This window comes from Salvia splendens, chromosome 19 (assembly GCF_004379255.2).
Source record: "Salvia splendens isolate huo1 chromosome 19, SspV2, whole genome shotgun sequence".
NCBI lineage: Eukaryota > Viridiplantae > Streptophyta > Magnoliopsida > Lamiales > Lamiaceae > Salvia > Salvia splendens.
Window position 1 is genome coordinate 476,578 of NC_056050.1, and position 21,736 is coordinate 498,313.

At 36.3% G+C, this 21,736-nt stretch overlaps 2 protein-coding genes across 6 annotated transcripts; both read left to right on the top strand.

Annotated features, from left to right (window-relative positions):
* Positions 1-5,943: 5,943 nt before the first annotated feature.
* On the top strand, positions 5,944-7,516 carry LOC121778625 (glutaredoxin domain-containing cysteine-rich protein CG12206-like). Its single transcript, XM_042176011.1, has 4 exons — positions 5,944-6,169; positions 6,292-6,351; positions 7,195-7,241; positions 7,313-7,516. The coding sequence occupies exons 1-4, from the start codon at positions 6,026-6,028 to the stop codon at positions 7,377-7,379; spliced, it is 318 nt and encodes a 105-aa protein (XP_042031945.1). The 5' UTR covers positions 5,944-6,025; the 3' UTR covers positions 7,380-7,516.
* An 11,270-nt stretch (positions 7,517-18,786) lies between these two features.
* Positions 18,787-20,572, top strand: LOC121780404 (F-box protein CPR1-like). 5 transcript variants are annotated; one of them, XM_042178012.1, is made up of 2 exons: positions 18,787-18,840; positions 19,160-20,572. In XM_042178012.1, the coding sequence occupies exon 2, from the start codon at positions 19,187-19,189 to the stop codon at positions 20,345-20,347; it is 1,161 nt and encodes a 386-aa protein (XP_042033946.1). In that variant the 5' UTR covers positions 18,787-18,840; positions 19,160-19,186; the 3' UTR covers positions 20,348-20,572. The 5 variants fall into 5 exon arrangements, with proteins under 5 accessions (XP_042033946.1, XP_042033947.1, XP_042033949.1 ...); XM_042178013.1 differs by having other exon boundaries at positions 18,791-18,840; positions 19,157-20,572; XM_042178015.1 differs by having other exon boundaries at positions 18,791-18,840; positions 19,164-20,572.
* The last annotated feature ends 1,164 nt before the right edge of the window (positions 20,573-21,736 follow it).

A 21,736-nucleotide genomic window follows, 5' to 3' on the forward strand; every position in this document is an offset into this window, starting at 1 on the left:
ACGCGCTGCAATCTCTCGGCCATACAGCGGCAAGACGACTTCGGGTTCCTGCTCAACATTATCGGTCATCAATTTCAGCAGATCACCGATAAGGGCCGAAAATTGATTGCTCAAAAAGAGTTTCTCCGTGTAAACACGGAGAGCCTCCCCCTGAGCAACCACGGCAGCCGCCTCCCTCTGTGTCGACCGCTCTCTCTGGATGATGAGCTGGTCTTTGGCACGCTGGGCTTCATCCTGAGCCGAGATCATAGCGGCCCTTGCCCTCTCAAAGTCTGCCCGAGCCTGTTCGGCCTGGTGACGAGCAGCATTCAAATTCCTCTGCATCTCATCATAATCGCTGGACGCTTTAGAGAGTTCAACTGTGACGAGTTTGCAGAGCATATTGTTCCTCTGAAAATGGAAAAAGGAAAAAGTCAACAGAGGGGCCACAAAAAAATATAGGAAAGAAGCAAAGCCAGAAAATCAAGAAGAAAATTCACCTCTACAAAGTCCTTTGGCCATAAAAAGGGCTCAGAGATATGTTCCGAAGTGGCCGTAACCACTCCGGATCCATAACCCCCCTGGACAATGTCTCTCTCTGGCGTTTTTGGGGGTTTCTGAGTCTTCGCCTTCCCCCTTGCCGAGGTCGATCCCGGCTTTTTTGGATCCGAAGACTGACTCGAAGAGGTCTTCTGCCTCTTCGGATTCTTCTCGGCATCAGACGCCGAGCTGGTGTTTTTCTGTTTCTCCGGCTCCTTTGATTCGGAGGATTTGCGACCAAGCCTGCTTAGCATGTTCACTGCCAAAAAGCAAGAAAACAAAGTTAGTTTTCGCCGCTAAAGCAGTAAAGCATAAAAAAGAAATCCTCACCCTCAGTCTCTTCGTCCGAAGACGAGGAGTCGAACACGAAGTCACCCTTGACGAGCTCAGATTCCAAATACTGTTTCCTAATCATGGGAATCTTATTGAGCCCGCCCTCGAGCTCGTCCAACGGTTCTACCCGAGGATGAGGAATTACGGACTTCGGCCCTCTCCAGGAAAAGTCCGGAGCCGCTGTCCTATTGTAAAAAAAGAAGCGATTTTTCCACATCGGCCATTTGGTTTTACAGAAGGCTCTAAAGGGCTGTAAAGGGATCAAGTAAAACCAGGATCCCTTTCTCTTAAACTGAAAGAAATTAAGGATTGCCCTCAGAGACAGATCCTTTTCTAGTCTACGCAGCTCGGCAGCAAAGGCCGATAAGTGCCTCCAAGAATTTGGAGTCACCTGACCTAAAGGAAGTTGGAAAAAATCAAGAAGCTCTACAAAGGCGGGGGGAAGAGGGAAACGAAGCCCGCATTCTAAGCAGGCTTCGTAAACGGTGGCATAACCCTCCGGCGGCGAGTTAGCCCTATGAGTGTCGTCGGGAATCACCACTAACCCCCCAGGAAGAAAATATTTTCTGTGTAAGAATATCACAGTATCCTTACTCAAAATGCTGTGAAAATATTCTACCGTCTTCTCCCCGGACTTTTTCCGGCCAGAAGATCCCTTACCCCCCTTCCTACCACTACCTGATTCAGAAACAGTTTCAGAAGAAGAAGACATGATTCTTACTCTTTGATGGTCGAAAGTCTCTGAAGAAATTCTTGAAGAAGCGGAAGAAAACTTTACGAAAAAGAGAGAGAATGCAGAAGAAATAATCGCAAAAGTGTTCCAATGATGAAGAAAGGAAAATTTATCAGATTCGCAGAGGCGTTGTCAAATTCGTCGCACCGTTTCAAATCCCACTTTTTCTGGATTCTCTGGCCGGATTTGCTGTCACATTTAATGCAGACACGTGCAGAGCACGTCCCCTGACGTCAGCCTCCCCCTTACACTTATCCAAAATGCCGAAGTGATTCACTTCGCTTTTCGGGGGGGGTGGTGATGGGATACGAACTAAACAACTAAACAATAATTGCGAGCCCAATAGCAGTGACGGCCCATCAGCCCAAAACCCAAGAAAGAGTATCAGTTCGGCACAACCAAAGAGTTCGGTCACAGCCTATAGCTCGGTAAAAGCCGACCAATCGAGCTCAACTCTCAGATCGGCAAAAGCTGATCGGCAAAGTTCAGCAGTTCGGTCTCAGTATTCGACCGAACAAGGAGATAGTGGACCCATGCAGGATCTCCACGACCTCCATTACACCCACGATCTATTTAGTGGTATTAAGCAGTTATCAACCCCCCTACCAGGGCTGCAAACCACGATCTTAGTTCGAATGTATAAATAGAACTTAGATCAGATAGACCAGGGTTAAGTTCTCTAGATCCTGAATCTCATATAGCAAATCAGCATTGTAATCTGTAAGCTAGATCAAGCAATACAAATTTGCCCTCTATTCTTCCCGTGGACGTAGATTTACCTCAGTAAATCGAACCACGTAATTTTCAGTGTTGTGATCTCCATTTATTACTTGCATTTATTCCCATCAAAAATTCGCTAAATCATCAATATGCTACTAATTGATAACATAATAACTAAGAAAAATGAATTATCAATGAATAAATAAATTTAATTTAATTGAAAAAATGGGAGGGTGGCAAGTAAGTATGCCATTGCTGCAATATATGGTTTGTGGTGTAAATAATTATTTATGTTAGTTGTTGCTTATGTATGGAATTTTCATTTGGTCGCATATTAGAATAAAAAGTCCAAATTTAAAAATACTAAATGAGCTATTGAAATGAGCTATTTAAAAATATTACTTGATAAGTTTCCAATAAATAAGTCCAAATTCTCTTCCACAAAGGTGACTGTCGCTAAGCCAGCGACTCTTGTGCTTACTTGCGAGCGAAGACGTTCCCATTGGATGACGAATGCAAAATCATCAACGACTATCTCAAACACGGTATATCGTGACATACCGAATTTTGGATATACATCGTATATTCGCCATACCGAATTCTCGATACATACCAAAAACCAGTATATATTGAAATATTAGTACATACTAGTATAATTAAGTCATTAATTTGGTCGTTTTAACGGAATAAATTAACTTTGGACCAAAACATATTGTTAGGGACCAAAAGGTCACAAACTTAATGTAAATGACCAAAAATTTTTTAGGGCAAATGTAGGGGACCGAAAATAGACTATAGTCTTTTACTTAATAACATTACACACTTTTTTTTCTTTCGTGCTGAAAAGAAATACTTCCATTACTATGGAATGGAGGAAGTACTATTTATTCACCATTTTTTTTAAAATCCAAATAATTATATTTAATACAGTACTATTTTTTTTATCAAGAATCCAAATAATTATGTATTTTTATCAAGAAATGGAGTAATTAGATAGCAAATCTTTTAAAATTTCATTTCACTAATCATCACATTTCGATCCAAGACCAACACCGCCGACGGAGCGGCGCTGCCTCTAAATTTTCACCGAATTTCCCAACCAGGTGAATCATCTTTACATCTCCCAATTTTCAAGTTACATATGCTTTTGTTCTTTTTTCCAAAATTTCTATTTTAATTGTTATCAAATTATAGAATCCATGTGTTTTAATTGTGTCTTGCCGTTATTGTTCTTATGCTTAGTTAATTTGTGCAATGAGTTAGGGTTTTAGTATAAATCAATTTTGTAAACACCCCTGTAATGAGTTAGGGTTTTAGTAAATTCAATTTGGTATTTAGAGCATCTCCAACCATTACACTAAACTCAAACTCATTTTAGGGTAAATGTCACACTAAAAATTGATTTTGCTTCAACCATTTACACTAAACTCATACTTAAAAGAATAATCTTCACCCATTAACTTTTTATACTTTTCAATCATACCTATATATTTTTATCTAAATTACACACTAACCCATGACATTTTGACAATATCTTAAATTAAGTTAAATAATATAATAAGATTTATTAATTAATATAACTAATTATTAATGTTTAACTATTTTTTGTTATATTTGATAGCATATTTGGTTTGAATAATATTAATGTATATATATAGTTATTAAGGGGTGCGTTAAAATGCTAACTTTTCTTAAATTGTTAACTTGCTAACTCATCAACGTAATGTATTAAAAATGTCAATACGATCACATTAAAATGTCAACACATATTTGTGTTGGCATTTTAATAAACTATGTTGACATTTAAATGTCAACGTCAACATATTGTATTAAAATATCAACTTAAGTTTATTTTGACATTTCAGTATCATCGTGTTGACATTTTTAATACATTACATTGATGAGTTAGTAAGTTAGTAACTTAAGAAAAGTTAGCAACGGATCACACCCCTAGTTATTAATCTGTAAATTGGATTTTGTATTAATTTACGTATAAAATTGAATTCTGTAGTTTGAAATTAAATAGCTTACTCCATTTTTTTAAAATTGTGTTGAAATGGGCCAGCCCATTATTTATTAATAACTATTCAAATATAATAGAATTAAATTAGGTTAATTTTCTCATTTCTTCTTCTCCATGTAAGTTTTTCGCCATTTGTATTTTAATTTCTCTTCCTTCTCTTCTTCTATTTTGATAAATATGAATTAATTTGGACTTGAATGCAATAACTCAAACTTTGAAAAGTGTTTTAGGTATACTTTTTGTGCAAACATAAAGATAGGTATTTTTTTCTTACTTGATTACAAATTTACCATGCAGAAGTCATACTTGATATCCTCTCAAGACTGGATGCTTGCGAGGGATGGCTGGATTTGCTCACTACTCCGACCGAGTTTGTCGAGTCCCATCTTTCTAAATCAGTCGCAGGCCTGCTTGTGTTTAAATACAAAATGGTGGAGTTTGTAGATGAGGCCGATCATCTCAATTGTTATTGGCATGATCGATTCGAATTGGACCTCCCTTTTCGCGCGCGGGATCATTTTCATAGTTCCATCAATGGTTTTGATAGACTTGCGCAAATATGGCCTTCTGCAATCCAATCAGTCGTCGTCCCCAACCATGCATGCCCGAGGGAGATTTATGGATTTGGAGTGAGCAGGCCAGTATAAAGTGGTTAGGATATCTGCTGACAAAAACCTAGCATTTTATGAACTGTTGGATGAGGATGAGGATCGTGGAGAAATCTTGGCAGTAGTTGTTGTATCTGGTCCACAGGTCTTCCGTTCCGTACAATTTGATGATGATGATGACATTTTAATTTCTCTTCTTGATCTTGAAACAGAATTTGTTAGCACCTTCTGATCCTCCTTGTAACAAGATATGATACCTATGTATTTTAAGCGAGATTGCCTATGCGTATGCGACGATGTGGGATCCGAGATTGATATATGTATGGGTTATGAAGAGATGATGATACATCTTGGACAAAACAGGTCACCACCATCCGCAAAGATGATATCGTTCATGTTTATTATATAACAAAACTTTACCCCTTCGAAAATGGGGACATTCTCATGTTAGGGAAAATAATCTTGCCGCTACAATACTCTATTATTACTCCCGCTCTACCAAAACTATCAAAAACTTTTGTCCCCTTTACTTTTTTCCATGTTTTGTAAATGAAGTAACTCATTACACTAATATTCTATTATAAAACTAATGTAGAATTGGTAAAGTAAAATAAAAAGGGAAAAAAGTAAGAGAGAAGTAGTTTTAGTTGAATGTGGGGTCCATCTTATTAGTAAGAGAGAAGTTGTTGAAAACATTCCTTTTCAAAATGTGTTCTATCGAAAATGGCAAATGTGCAATATATATTTTTCGTGGAGTATATAAATGTGGACCCCACGTTTCACTAACTTTTTGCACCTATTTTTCTTTTCACATTTCTTAAAACTCGTATCAAATCAGGATAGGTGGAATACTTTTTATCGGACTATTTTACGTGGACTAATGAAGCATTTTTGTTATAGAAAATATTGGGGTGATCTTTCCACACCTAAAATACATCCAACTATTAATCCACGTGGCTCATTCCCAGTGATATCTCATGGATGCCACATTTTCATTATCCACAACAAAACCCCTCTTTTCTTCCCCCAAAAAACAACACAAAAAACGCACACACACACCTAACCAAGAATCAGATCATCAAGAACACTATGAACTCCACCACCTCTCCACCACTCTCACTCAAACACCACCATCACCTTATCCCGACCACTTCACAGCAGCCCAGTAAGCAACAAGTGCAAAGAAACCTCAGACCATATGCATCAAAATCAAGCGGCTTCTTACTCAAATCAGTAGATCATCTCATCTCCTAAATCTTGATTTCCATCATTGATGATGTTTGCTTTGACCCTTTTTTGCCTCTCTCAGAGCCATATATATTCGATTGTTAACAAGAATTAGTGTGGTGATGCAGGTGGCAAATAGGTGCCAAACATGTAAAGGACAAGGTGCAGTAGATTGTAAAGGCTGCAAGGTATCTTTTCTTTGTCCAAATACTACTTCCCCATTCGTCTATCAAAAGCTACTAAATATGAAACATTTGCTTTTCAGCATTATTTGGGAGTTAAATAGTGAGTGAATAAAGAAACTGAGAACAAAATATAGATAAGTTGTTCCTATTTTATGAAGTGTTTCATTTTTATTGAATAATCAAAAGTTGAAACCATTTTTAATGGGATAGGAGGATATATTTTCAAACATTGATTTTAATATATACTCCATCTGTCCACGAAAAATAGAACACTTTCATTTTCTGCACTCGTTTTGAAAAAATGATGGAGTAATAAATAGTTAGAGTGGAGAGAACTCGTACTTTACTTTCTATACACTCTAACTATTTATTACTCCATCATTTTTTCAAAACGAGTGCAGAAAATGAAAGTGCTCTATTTTTTGTGGACGGAGGAAGTATTTGAGAGATACTTTTTGCGTGGACAATAGCCCCACTATGTTGAATTAGAAGGTGGTTTTTTAGTAAAATATATTTTCTTCATCCTAATTAAGTTGAAGCAAAAGTTTTGGACACAAAAATCAAGAAATTATGTTAAATAGATTAAATGAAAATAAATTAATATAGGATAGATGAATAAAATAGGAGATATAAGAGATAGTAAAGTAATAGTAAAATAAAATCAGAGCGGTTAGATGTTTTATTTTTTTTGCTAAAAGAAAAAGAAATGACTCAAATAAGTTGAGACATTTCAAAAACAAATACGACTCAATTTAGTTGGGATGGAAAAAGTAGTAAGTGACTATGAGGATATACTTAATTTGTGTCGAGTGGATGGCTTGAGGAGCAGTTTTCTATCCGTTGCAGGGGACGAGGAAGAACAAGAAGAACGGAAACATCTTCGAGAGGTGGAAGTAAGTATATATGTCTCTCATTTCTTTTGCGTGTTGTCTTAGTTTCTCTTAACACGTGTTTTTTTGGCAAGGTGCTTCTACTGCCAGGGGTTCGGGCTCAGGAGCTGCCCGGTCTGCGGGAAAGGTGGATTGACATGAGCAACGGGGAGAAAGATGATCAGAGCATACATTTGTGAGCTGAGAAAGAAGACAATAATGTTGTTTTATACATTTATTTTGATTTGAATACCTATAATATCCCTCGTCCCATAAAAGATATCTCACTTTCTTTTTCAGTTTGTCTCATTAAAAATATCACATTTTCATAATTATTAATAAGACTTTCTTAAAACCAAGGATAACAATTTATTTTCCATTGAGAATAAATAATACTAATCGAAAAAACATTATTTGATCTCGTATTTCAAGATTAAAAACATATGTAATTTATGAATTCAATAACTAAGGAATTCTTGATTACTCAATGTAAATAATCATGACTGAAATACGAGATGAAATATGATTTGTTGCTAATTCTTTTCAACGTCCCATCGGCACAATAAAGCTTGCATCCGAGTGTAGCTAAGCAGCAATTGCAGACCGATGCAAGCTTCTCAACACCAGAGGAGGGGCAAGTCATGTATAATTCGTCAATATTTAAACTTAAGGGAATTGGTTCCTAAAACCATAAACTTTGCCTTAAATTTGGTATTTCCCACGAACTTTAAAATTAGTTTATAATATCACAAACTTTGCACTATGTTTTGTATTTCTCACAACATGTCTATTACTATATTTGACTAACTTACGAGGCTTTTTTATCATACTTGACGCAATTAAATCAACGTGGTTTTCAACGTGACTTTTTATCCTACATATTATGAACTTAAAAAAGTGGTTTTAAAAAATATCATAAAATGTATCACGGTTGCCTATGTAAAATAAGATTTTGATGAAAATATCTTATTTGAGTGAGTTTGGGAAATACCAAACAAAATGCAAAGTTTGTGATTTTATAGACTAATTTCAAAGTTCATGAGAAATACCAAATTTTAGGCAAAGTTCATGGTTTTAGAGACCAATATCCCTTAAACTTATATTCTCTTTAAATATATAATTCAAATGTCAAGTTATTGTCTCAATTCTCAAATGTTTTGTACTTATTTAATACTTCCTCCATCCCATGTTATTTACACTAATCTATTTAGGGTGTAAATGTGGGATTTATTTTTTTATATAAATAACTTTATATATTAAATATGATGAGAGATCACTTAATAAGATAACACTGAATTAACTTTAATATATTAATCATATACCAAAATTCTTACTTAAAATAGAAATAAAGTATTCCTTCAGTCCCAACTAACTTGAGTCATATTCCTTTTTTGGATGTCCTAATTAAGTTGAGTCATTTCTCTTTTTTGACTAAAAGCAAAAATCATTCTTACTTTATTCCATTACCTACTTTACTCTCTCTTTATCTTTCATACTTTATTCATTTTTTCATAATTTTCAATATAATTTCTTAATCTCCGTGCCCAAAAGTTATATCTCGACTTAGTTAGAACGGAGGAAGTAATTAGTTTGAGATGAGTCAAAATGAAAAGTACGAGTAACGAGGGATGGATGGTGTATATGATCTTCAGTTAGTTATATGTGAACATATCAATTGTGTACCTATGTCACGATTGTATTTTATTAAGGATAGCAATCCTAGTTAATAGTGGGGAAGAAAATCGAAATCAAGTGTGAATGATCATAAAGTAAATACTGAATTTCTTCTAAAAGGTTAACAGAGTTTCGACATGACAAAATGCATGACGCAAAGTCGAATTGTAGGGGCAGATACATACAAAAGAATAGTGACATGTGTAAGACATGCACCCTTAAAGACGTGCATAATTATGTCTAAAATGCATAATTCAGTTTTTATCTCCTTTTCTTTCTGGGGTTTCTGAGGAATTTTGTGTCAACAACTAATCATCCATTCACCTCTGATTTTACTACCATCAAGTATCTGATCATCCATTCACCTCTGATTTTACTACCATCAAGTATCTAATACTCTTTCTGTCTTAGTATGCCTTGAATCTGTATTTTTTGCCGCTAGCCCATCTCATGTATCTATTTATATAGAAGTAGGGCACATAACTCTGTAATCTAAAAACAAGTTGAGTACAATCTTTTCTCCTTTCCTGTCCGTGGACGTAGCCAAATAACGTTGGTGAACCACTTAAACCTGTGTCTCTTTACGTTTCTATTTGTCTCGATTATACAATTACTATATTTTGTCACAACAAACTCCCTCATAGATTGGCACCGCATGACTTGGCACATGTTTTAATGTGACTCATATTCCACTAACTCATGCCTTTATATAGAATGTGATGTGAGTGGAATGAGTTAGTGGAATATGAGATCCATTGCCAAAAGTAGTAAAAATTATGGATGTCAATTAATTGTGGACGGACGAAAAAAGAAATTAATATCAATTAATGAGAGACGGAGGGAATAATTCAAATGGGTTAAGCTGATGAACTGGCTAAGTCTATAAAAGTTTTGCTAATTAAATTTGGCCTTCAATTTAATTCAAGACCAATATAATACTTCCTCTGTTTCATAGAGTCATTTTGCTATTTCGGTACGTTGTATAGTAGTGGAGTCATTTCCTTTTTTAGTAAAAGTCAACACATTTCTTCTCACTTACTTTTCTCTCTCTCTTACTTTATTCTCTTTACTTTTTTCCCGTCTCTCTTTTCATTTAATACATTATACACTTTTTTCTTAATCTCTGTGCCGAAAATAAATGTCTCCACTATTATAGAATGGAGGGAGTATATTTTATACCACAATAATAAATAATAATGTATTAATGATTTGTCTGGTTGTCTAATTCAAGATTCCGAATAATTGAGCTTCTTTAATTTACTATTTTTTCAGCATTGAAGTTATAAATATTCATTAATTAATTTAAGTTCGTCAATTTGGTTTTAACTAATTAATTGGTATCTTTTTCCAAAAGTGCTCTAGTTCAGAAATCATACTCCTCCCCAATAAATATGCTAAATATGCAACATTTAATTTTTAGCATAAAATTTTACGTAAGGTTGTTTTGAGAATTAATAAAGAAAGTGTAAAGTAAGAGAGATAAAAAAAATAGAATAGAGTCAAATGTTTTAAGCACTGTATTTATCATGACTCATAGTACTCCCACGTCCCATAGTAGATGTAAGATAGCAACGTTGAAGATGGTTGACAACGAATAAGCAAAAGCAAGAACAATAGAGTTTACGTGGTTCGGCTTGCGCCTACGTCCACGGGCGAAATGATGAGACTTTCTTTTATTGAACTGATCCGAAACTAAAGAGGAATACAAGCACTCACGCTCTATCTCTCGATTACAAGATGAACTCACACAACTCTTTGAGAACTATAGGATGAAAAACGCATTCAACTCTCTAAGTTTTCACTTGGTTGCTTCTACATTTCTTGTTCATCTCTAATCTATATATATTGCGTCGCCTTGAGTAGTTGAATGATTCACAACAAACTAACTTCTCCCTTGAGTCAGTTACTAACCAACAACGGCTAGTTTACATCTTCTTGAATCAGCTCATGCACTCCAACGGCTCCATGCAGTGAACGGCTTTATTCAGCTGTGTTTGCTCAGCCAAAACACTAACAAATCCTCCACCTTGGTTGATCAAACCAGCTCTCGGTCATCCAACGTTTCACCAATCATACATCATTCTTAAAACCTTCGAACCAGCCCCACCAAATCTAAGCAGTATCTGAACTTAGACGTTGGCAGCGCCTTGGTGAGTGCATCTGCAGCATTGTGATCAGTGCTAACCTTCTCAATCCTAACCTTCTCTTTCTCCACCTCATCCCGTATGAAATGAAGTCTCACATCCATGTGTTTACTATGCTCATGGAATGTTTGATGCTTCGTTAAACAGATTGAATTGCTGCTATCACATCTGATGGCAACACTCCCTTGCTTCAATCCGAAGTCTTCAATGATTCCCTTGAGCCAAATGCTCTCATTTACAGCTTCAGTAAGCGCCATATACTCGGCCTCTGTGGTTGACAAAGCCACCACATGTTGGAGCCCCGACTTCTAACTCACAGCAACACCAAACAAAGTAAATATATAGCCAAACTGTGACCTTCTATTGTCAATATTCGCGGCATAATCTGAGTCACAGAACCCCACTAAGGCATCCTCACTGACTCCATTCCTTGCCTTGAACAAAATCCCAAGATCACCATGCCCTTTCAAATACTTCAATATGCCTTTCAAGGCCAACCAATGTTGTCTTCCCGGGCAGGCCATGTACCTACTTGCCACACTAATTGCATGAGCAATATCTGGCCTGGTGCAGACCATGGTATACATAATGCTCCCCACAATGTTCGCATATGGAATCTGATCCATCTCTTTCTCCTCAGCTTCACTCTTTGGACACTGATCTCTGCACAATTTCATCTGTTGTGGCATCGGAATAGAGACATTCTTGTTGTTTTCTGTCTGGAACTTCTTCACTACTTTGCTGATATAGTTCTCTTGGGATAGCCACAAGGTTCCCTTTTCTCTGTCCCTCACTATATCCATTCCTAAAATCCTCTGAGCTCTACCCAGATCCTTCACTTCGAAGCCTTCAGCCAGCAGCTTCTTCACTCTGCCCAATTCCTTCAAGTCAGGACCAGAAATGAGAATATCATCTACATATAAGCAGATATGTCATGGCTCTTCCATCTTCTCCTCTGAAATATACACAGCTGTCATATTCAGACTTTTGAAAGCCTATCTTCTTCATATGTTCATCAAACTTTAGGTGCCATTGTCTACTAGCGTGCTTCAATCCATACAAACTCTTCTTCAACAAGCACACTTTATTCTCACTCCCATGCACCAAGAAACCCTCCGGCTGATCCATGTATATAGTCTCATCCAGTTCTCCATGCAAAAATGCCGTTTTAACATCAAGCTGCTCCAATTCCCAGTTATTCTGAGCAGCCACTGCAAGCAATATCCGGATTGAGGCATGCTTCACCACGGGTGAGAAAACTTCATTGTAATCAACACCTTCTTCTTGTGTGAAACCTCTGGCTACAAGCCTAGCCTTGAATCTAATCTTATTCTCAGCCTCCACCTTCTTCTTATACACCCACTTGCAGCTGACTGGCCTCTGCACAGCTGGTCTATCCACCAAGATCCATGTCCTATTCTTCATCAGTGACTCTATCTCTTCCACCATGGCCTTCATCCATTGCTTACTCTCATTTGATGCCATGGCCTCCTTGAAGTTTGATGGCTCCGAGTACTCAATGTTCTCTGTAATGCACAACGCATATAGGACATATTCAGCATCACTATATCTGGTAGAGGGCCTCACATTTCTTCTGACTCTATCTCTTGCTAGCACATAGCCTCTCAAATCATTTTCTGAGCTATCTTATTCTGGAATACTCTCTGCAATCTCTTCATTTCCTGCATCCTCAGACAACACCTCAGCTCCAGTAGGCTCTTCACTGACTCTAGCTTCTACCTCCACCTGAGTCAATCTTTCTGGTTCAGCCTCCACCTGCTTGGTGTTGTTCTCAAGAAATGGCATCCTATTCTCTTCAAACTGAACATCTCGGCTGATAATGATCATTTGCTTGTTTGGCTTTATGCACCATAACCTATACCTTTTGACCCCCTTCTGATAACCAACCATAACACAGCTAAAGGCCCTGGCTTCCAATTTGCTTTGTCTAATGTGGGCATAGGCCATACATCCGAAGACTCTCAAATTAGAGTAGTCCCCATTTCTCCCATACCACTTGCTATCTGGAGTCTCAAAGCCTATAGCAGAGGAGGGACTTCTATTTATCAACACAGCTGCCATTGCTACAGCCTCTCCCCAGAATCTCTTTGGAAAACCTGAGCTAAAAAGCATGCACCTCACCCTCTCCAAGATGGTTCTATTCATTCTCTCGGCTACACCGTTTTGTTGTGGATTACATGGCACGGTTCTATGCCTTCTCATTCCCTTCTCTCTGCAGTAAAGATCAAACTCAACACTTAGAAACTCAAGCCCATTATCAGTTCTTAGATACTTGACTGAGCTCCCCTTTTCTACCTCAACTTCCTTGCACCAATCTTTAAATCTTGAGAAGGTATCAGATTTTTCTTTCATAATAAAAATCCACAACTTCCTCGAGTAGTCATCAATGATAGATAGAAAATATCTTCCCCCTCCAATAATTAATGGAGTTGCTGGACCCCACATGTCACTATGGACATACTCAAGTGGAGATGATGAAGTGTGAATTCCCTTTGGATACACCAATTTCTTGCTCTTGCCTAGAATGCACTCTTCACAAATGCCCAGATCTCCAGACCCATTCTCTGGCTGAATCAACTGTTTCTTGATCAATTCTCTCATTCCTTTCTTACCAAGATGTCCCTGCCTCAAGTGCCACTTTCTGAGATCAGCATTTTGCACAATATTTGCACTACCAGAAATTACATCAGCTAGATAGTACATGCTACTACTCTTCCTTTCTGCCTTCATAACAGTTTCTCCATCCTTCAAGATCTTCATTACGCCACCAGTAGAGATAAAAGAACAACCCTTAGCTTCTAACATGCCAAGTGAGATCAGATTCCTCTTTATATCTGGAATATACCTGATTTCAGTGAGCAATCTCCTTGTTCCATCATGCATCTTGAACATTATGCTTCCAATTCCCTCAATGCTGCAGATCTGGTTATTTCCCAGCAATACTGAACCCTTGCTCTCAGATAGATCAGTAAACCAGTGTCTCACATGACACATGTGCAAGCTGCACCCAGAATCCATTATCCACGGACCCCCTTCATCATTTTCTGTCACATTCAGAGCCTGAGGATTCTCCATTTCCTCAACACAATCTGTTGTTGCCGCCTGCTCAGCCTGCTTCTTCATCCATGAGAAGCAATTCTTCTTCAAGTGACCGGGCTTCTTGCAATAATGACATGATCTTGTCTCCTTCTCGGTTTCTTGGCCTCCCTTTTGATACTGAGGCTGCTTGAATCCAGTGGACTTCTTCTTGAATTGTTTCTTCCCCTTGGAACCCTTTATATTCAAGCTTTCTGCCATAGGATCCACTGTCTTGATTCCTTGTTTTTGCAGTTCCTTGCATCTCAGAGCAGATTGAACTTCCTCAAGAGACATAGTAGATTTCCTCCCATAGAGCATCGCATCCTTTAGTTGCTCATAGGACTTAGGCAAGGCAATGCAAGGCATTCAGCAAGATGATTGCCTTGTCCTCATCTTCAATCTTGACATCTATATTTTCAAGATTATCGATCGCTTTGTTAAACAATTCAAGCTGCTCCTCGATGCTCTTATCCTCACTCACCTTGAACGAGTATAACCTCTGCTTCATGTAGAGGCGATTCGCCAAAGACTTTGTCATGTACAGAGATTCCAGCTTCGACCAGACGCCTGCCGCAGTCGTCTCTTTCGCAACTTCTCTGAGAACCTTATCACCAAGCTCAAGATTATAACACTGTGGGCTCTCTCGTACATCTCATCTTTCTTGGCTATCTCCTTCGGATCAGCATGATCTTCCTTCGTATCTCGATCCTTCAATGCTTCAGCGAGGCCTTGTTGAACAAGCATCGCCCTCATCTTCAACCTCCATAACCCAAAATCATTCTTTCCCGAAAACTTCTCTGCTTCGAATCTTGAAATCGCCATCTTCAAACTTCGTTTCCCACAGATGGCGCCACGTTGTAAGATAGCAACGTTGAAGATGGTTGATAACGAATAAGCAAAAGCAAGAACAATAGAGTTTACGTGGTTCGGCTTGCGCCTACGTCCACGGGCGAAACGATGAGACTTTCTTTTATTGAACTGATCCGAAACTAAAGAGGAATACAAGCACTCACGCTCTATCTCTCGATTATAAGATGAACTCACACAACTCTTTGAGAACTATAGGATGAAAAACGCGATTCAACTCTCTAAGTTTTCACTTGGTTGCTTCTACCTTTCTTGTTCATCTCTAATCTATATATATTGCGTCGCCTTGAGTAGTTGAATGATTCACAACAAACTAACTTCTCCCTTGAGTCAGTTACTAACCAACAACGGCTAGTTTACATCTTCTTGAATCAGCTCATGCACTCCAACCATCGGCGGATGCAGGTGGGGTCGCGCGGGGTTGGCCGACCCCACCGCTGTCCCCGGAGAACCGCCGGAAGACTCCTCCCAACAGCCCCCGACCCCACGGCATCCGGAACTCCGCCCCATGATTCATCCTCAGACCTCAAGCAGCTCAGCTTTTCCGATGAAGAAGATCAGGCCGAGGGGCCGTTCGCCCTTTACAAGGGGTTTATTCCGACGATATCGAGGCAGGGGCCGTTTACGGTGGTGCTGTTTGTGACGCTTGAGCAGGTGAGGAAGTTGCTCAAGGATTTCTGATGAAGATGTGCTGATGATGATGAAGAAGAAGGCTAGTTTAGTCTTTTTTAGAATATTAATTGATATGGTTATTGTTTAGGTTATGGTAATTTGGTTTAATTTATGTTTTTATTTTAATGGGAAGAAATGGTATACTTGCGTGCTTTGATTTATGATGCGAAAATATGCGCCACTTTGAGAGGACAACATACATTTATTACTCCAATGGAGTTCTTTTTCTTCTATATGAGGAGTATATGATTTAATTCCACGTAATTGCATTATAATTTGTAAGATCATACAGTTTTCTTTTAGTAAAGTGAGGTCTTTGAACTAATATATATTAGTTCAAATGTGTTTATTATTATTAATATTATTATTGGTTATTGGTTATTATCATCTAAGCAAGTGATACCTCAGTACAAAATTTAGAGTTATATTTAAGTACAACCACTTTAAATAGGGAAAATTAATTATTAGCATTGTCCCTTTCAAAAATTGACTTTTAAATACTTTGATGAACGTGATTAAAAAAATGTACATGTATGCACATTTTTAAAGTAGTACCCCGTTTTTTAAAGAGTTAACTATGAAATCAAAATTCGAATTATTATAAATTTGAATATTGTATCAAGGTGCGGCATTTAAGTGGAAAATGGTTATTCCACTGAAAATGGGTATTAAATTTGAATATTGAAATCAAAATTCGAATTATTATAAACCAGTAGTTTATTGATTATCTTTTAATCATGTATTAGTTTTTACTTTTATTTTAAACTAGTAGTAACTAATAAATTTTTTATCTAATTTTAATAAATATAATAATTGCTTTTAATCATTGATTTTAATTACTTTTCATTAAGATTAATGGATACATTTCTTTTATAAAGATTTTGCGCTTTCGTCTGTTTTTCTAGTACTAATGTTGAACACGACTAAAAGATACATATTCATAACTATTTCCAATGAAATAACTTTAAGTTAGCATCAAAATATGAATACTCATAGAAGTCAATTATCGTGCTTAATATAAAATAGGGATATTTCATTTGTAATGTATTTTTACTACTATTTTATATATTTAAATATTATTATATTAATTTTCTCGTCCGACTCCACCATTTTTAATTTCTGGATCCGCCCATGACTCCAACGGCTCCATGCAGTGAACGGCTTTATTCAGCTGTGTTTGCTCAGCCAAAACACTAACAGTAGATGTCAACGACGGACCCAGGTGGGATCAAGTGGGGTCAGCCGACCCCACCAATGCTGATGAGTGCCGCCGGAAACCTCTGCGATTGGCCGCCGAGTCACTACACAACTCCTCATCGACCCCACAAAATTAGAAATTTATGAAGGAAGAGAAAAATAGATATCACCAGTTGATAAAAGAAAATGGATTAAGATAAGAAATTAGAAGGAATTAGGAGAAAGATAGCTTGAATCTGAAGAGAATGGTTTTGAGAAGAAGCGGCCGGCCTGTTTAGTGTAGTGTTAAACCTAGAAGCTACTATTTTTTTTTATTATTATTTTAAGTTTTACTACAATTTTATGCCTGTTTTTTTTCTTGGGAAAGGTGGAAAGATGTATTTTCTTATTTTGATTTGTATATTACCTGCTAAGTTATGAATATAGATCAAAATAATAGTTTGATTTTAGATTAAATTGTGAAATATTAATAAAATGTTAATTAAAACACTCCAGTGGTTATTTTCATTTAATTTTTTATTAATATATTTAATTTATAATTTTCAATCTGTTGTTAAAGATTAAATATATTAATAAAATTTAAAATAATTATTTAAATATTATAAATGTTTTTTATGCATTGTATCTGACCCCACGATCTATATTTTCTTGGTCCGTCATTGGTAGATGTCACACCTTCCTTTTTAGTTTATCCATGTCACATTTCTTCTTTTGGAAAAATTTTCCTCTCACATCAATTATAAAATTATATTTTCTCTCGCCACTTAACACATAAAACAACATATCCTAAAATTTCGTGTCATCTTCTATGCCATCTTCTTTAGGACGGAGGAAGTACGTTTTTACCTGACTTGTTCAGATATACTCGAGAACTACTCTTTATTGTCATTTCTGGACACACAAGTGAACTTGGACCCCCCACAGCGATATCACAAGCCAACAGGTTCTATAATTTTCTATGTTGTTCCTCTGTTGCTCGGAAATGGCGATCTATGTCGATGTTTTAGAGTTTCATCTTACCCCTATTAGAAATAAATTTCTCAAAATAGTGAATAAAATGGAGTTTTTTACTCTTATTTTCAGTTCTAACAGTGAATTAATTGTTTTTATAATTCCTACCATTTTATTTAATATATAATTGTTTATATTCTACTCCACCCGTTCCAATAAATATGAAACATTTGATTTTCGGCATGAGATTCTATACAGCGTTAGTTTTTTGAGTTAATAAAGAGAGAGTAAAGTAATAGAACAAGAAAAGTAGAGAGTGTTATTTCCATTTTATGAAATATTTCATTTTCAGTGGGACAAAAAAAAACGTTTCATTTTTAATGGGACACAGAAATTTATTGGAAACTTATCAAATAGTACTAATATACAGTGCAACTCATTTCAATAGCTCATTTAGTATTTTTTAAATTTGGACTTTTCATTTTAATATGCAACCAAATGAAAATTCAATACACAAGCAACAACTAGCATAAATAGTTACTCCCTCCATTCATAAAAAATAAACAAGTTTTTTCATTTTGATCCATCTACAAAAACTAGACTAAGTTCAAAAAGTAAAATTTTCAACAAATATTATCCTTAAAATTTATTTATTCATAGATTATTCATTTTTCTTAGTTATTATGTTATTATTTAGTAATAATAATTTTTTTAAGCAATTTTATATGTAATTTTAAAATTATATAGGTCATCATCATGCCTTGTGTTGTACTCCATTATATTATTATTACTTTTATTATTATTAATCAATTAATAATTCAATTGAGAAAATTTTATTGAAATTATTATATTGTCAGTTAATTAATTGAATTTAAGAAATGTTTAAAATGTAATTATTTTGTTGATATTTTTAAGTACGTATAAATAAATTATAGCAAATCTTTTGAAATATTCATTTCACATTTCGTTCCAAGACCATCACCGCCGGCTGAGCGGCACCGCATATCCCTCCCTACCAGGTGAATATATCATTACAACTCCCAATTTTCTGGTAAATATGCTTTTATTTTTTCCAAAATTTCTTTTAATCTTGTTATATGACTATAGAATCCATGAGTATTGTTTCTTGCCGTTATTGTTCTTATGCTTGGTTAATTTGAGTAATGAGTTAGGGTTTTAGTGAAATCAATTTTGTAAACTGTAATCACCCCTTATAGATTCAGTTTTGTAATATAATGACAAGAATCATACATTTTCGTTGTTGTAATATATCAATTTTGTGTGTTTCTTTGATTGGATTAAGATTTTGTGATTGTATTTCTGTTTCTTATGAAGAAGACAGAGCAAAATTGCTGAAAAATCGAAATGGGGGAAGACTTGATTAGAAATCTACCATCAGAAGTCATATTAGATATCCTCTCAAGACTCGATGCTTGGACCGCTACGAGGGGCAAGTGTGTTTGTAAGCTATGGCTCGATTGGCTCACTACTCCCGAATTTGTCAAGTCCCATCTTTCTAAATCAGTCCCTGGCCTCCTTGTGGAGCTTGGACAATGGACGACCTTTAAATACAAAATGGTGGAGTTTGTAGATGAGCCCGATCTCAATTGTTATCGGAATCGATTGAATACAGTCTTCAAATTGGACCTCCCTTTTTGCAACCCAAATCATCTTCATAGTTCAATTAATGGTTTGATGCTTCTGATAGACTTGCGCAAACATGGCCTTCTCACCCTTTGCAATCCAATCACTCGTGAGTATATCAAGTTTCGTCGTCCCCAACCACCTCCCCCTGGAATTCCGTGGGAGATTTTTGGATTTGGATTGAGCAGAATGAGTGGCCAATATAAAGTGGTTAGGATTTCTGCTGGAAACCCTCGACAAGAACCTTCCATTTCAAGATCCGGTGAACTTGAGTGCCAAGTATACACTGTTGGATCTGGATCGTGGAGAAGACTTGCCAATTGTATCTGGTCCACACGTTTTCCATACAATTTGACAATGACATTTTTATGCGGAAATCTTCATTGGTGGACACGTAACGATGTTTTAGCCCCGAGGCAAATTTCTCGTCTTGATCTTGAAACAGAATTTGTTAGCACCTTTTCTGATCCTCCTTGTAATGATCGTCTCCAAACATGGTACAAAAGGTACCTATGTATTTCAAGTGATTGCCTATGTGTATGCGACGATGTGGGAATGGAGATTGATGTGTGGGTTATGAAGGTGTACGGAGATGAAGCATCTTGGACAAAAGAGGTCACCATCTGCAAAGTTGATATCGTCGACGTCTATCATATAACAGAAGTTTACCCCATCATCGAAGTTTTCAGAAATGGGGACATTCTCATGTTATGGAAAGTGACCAAGCCATTATATTATTATTATTACTCCGTCTCTACCAAAACTATCAAAAAAGTTGACTGGTTTGATTTGGAGCGCCACGTGCTCTACCGGATAGCGCATTACACCCCGAGCTTTCTTTCTCTCAGAAGTTTTGCTACTGAGAATGTAACTTTATTCTGATGTGCGACCACAGATTTCTTATGATGATATGTGCATGGCTGGGAGAAGAAGGATTCTGTTGTCCTAAAGGACTACATGTGTGGCTAGTGTTGATTTGATTTTCATTCTAGTTAGTTAGTTAGTTAGTTAGTTAGTACTACTACTAAGGATAGGGTGTGACTGTGAGAGACATGAAATTAATTATTTCTTAGGCTTCTTGTTGAAGGTATCAATATTGGTTTAACACATGGTACTAGATTTTACTACATAGTAAGCTCATATGCTTATTTGATTGAATTTGGATTTGATTTGTGTGTGTGTTTGGAACATTATAATGAGCTAGCAAGTGTTGTGTTTGTTCGCGGAAAACAATGACAGATTATGCTATATGAGTAAATCTTGAAAGAAGAAAAACACTTTGTAAACAGAACTAACGAATCAAAAAATTTTGAGCATAATAAATGAAAATACAGGTAACTCTTCAAGATTAACTCCATGCTTATCATATCATAAATGAAAATACAGGTAACAACTCTCAAGATCAACTCCTCTCACTTGACAATATCCTTTATCAATTTCCCAAAGTATATTGTGCTCCTTGTTGTCCCATTTCCAAACGGAAGTTAAGCAAGATATTCTTTCAACGAAACCATAATACCATCAATTGGGTGGGGTAGAATGATCAAGAATCTTGTGTTATTTTACATGAATTGAAACCTGGGTATGCATGCTTCGTACCTAACCAAACAGGCAAATGTGATAAATTGATGATCATTGTTGGAACAATTGACGAGCTTTGTGCATATTTTCGTGGGACAAACAGAATATATTGTTTAATATTGGGATTAATTGTGATTGTGTATTTCATTGATAGGTTTCAATTAGGGTACATTCGGTTTCGGTTCGATTTTTTGCTTGAATCAAACTCGAAAATCAAATTTAGTTCAAAATTATGTAGTGAATGGTGAGACCCATATATGATAAACTCTATGTTCTATAGTAGTAGTCACTTTTTTACTGTACAAAGATTAAAAAATAAATATTAAATATATTAAGTTAAGAGAGAAAAGTAGGAAGAATAAAGTAAGTGAGGGAAAAAGTGTTACTCCCTCTGTTCCTTCATAGTTGAAGCGAAACTTTCCGACATGGAGTTTAAGAAAGTGATTTTGAGTGTGTTAAATAAATATAAAAAAGTAAGAGAGAGAAAAAAGTATAGAGAATATAATAAAAGTGAATAAAGTAGAGGGAACGAAGTGAATAAAATGAATAAAGTAGAGTGAATAAAGTAAAAAAAAATTACTACCACATATGAAAATGACTCAACTATGAGGGAACTTTTCGAAATGACAAAATGACTCAACTATGAGGGAACGAGGAGAGTACTTTTCACTAAATAGGGAAATTACTCTA

Coding starts and splice junctions, on each gene's coding strand:
- LOC121778625 (XM_042176011.1), top strand. CDS start 6,026: ATGAACTCCACCACCTCTCCACCACTCTCACTCAAACACCACCATCAC. Junction 6,352..7,194: donor TAGATTGTAAAGGCTGCAAG/GTATCTTTTCTT, acceptor TATCCGTTGCAG/GGGACGAGGAAGAACAAGAA. Junction 7,242..7,312: donor AACATCTTCGAGAGGTGGAA/GTAAGTATATAT, acceptor TTTTTTGGCAAG/GTGCTTCTACTGCCAGGGGT.
- LOC121780404 (XM_042178012.1), top strand. CDS start 19,187: ATGGGGGAAGACTTGATTAGAAATCTACCATCAGAAGTCATATTAGAT.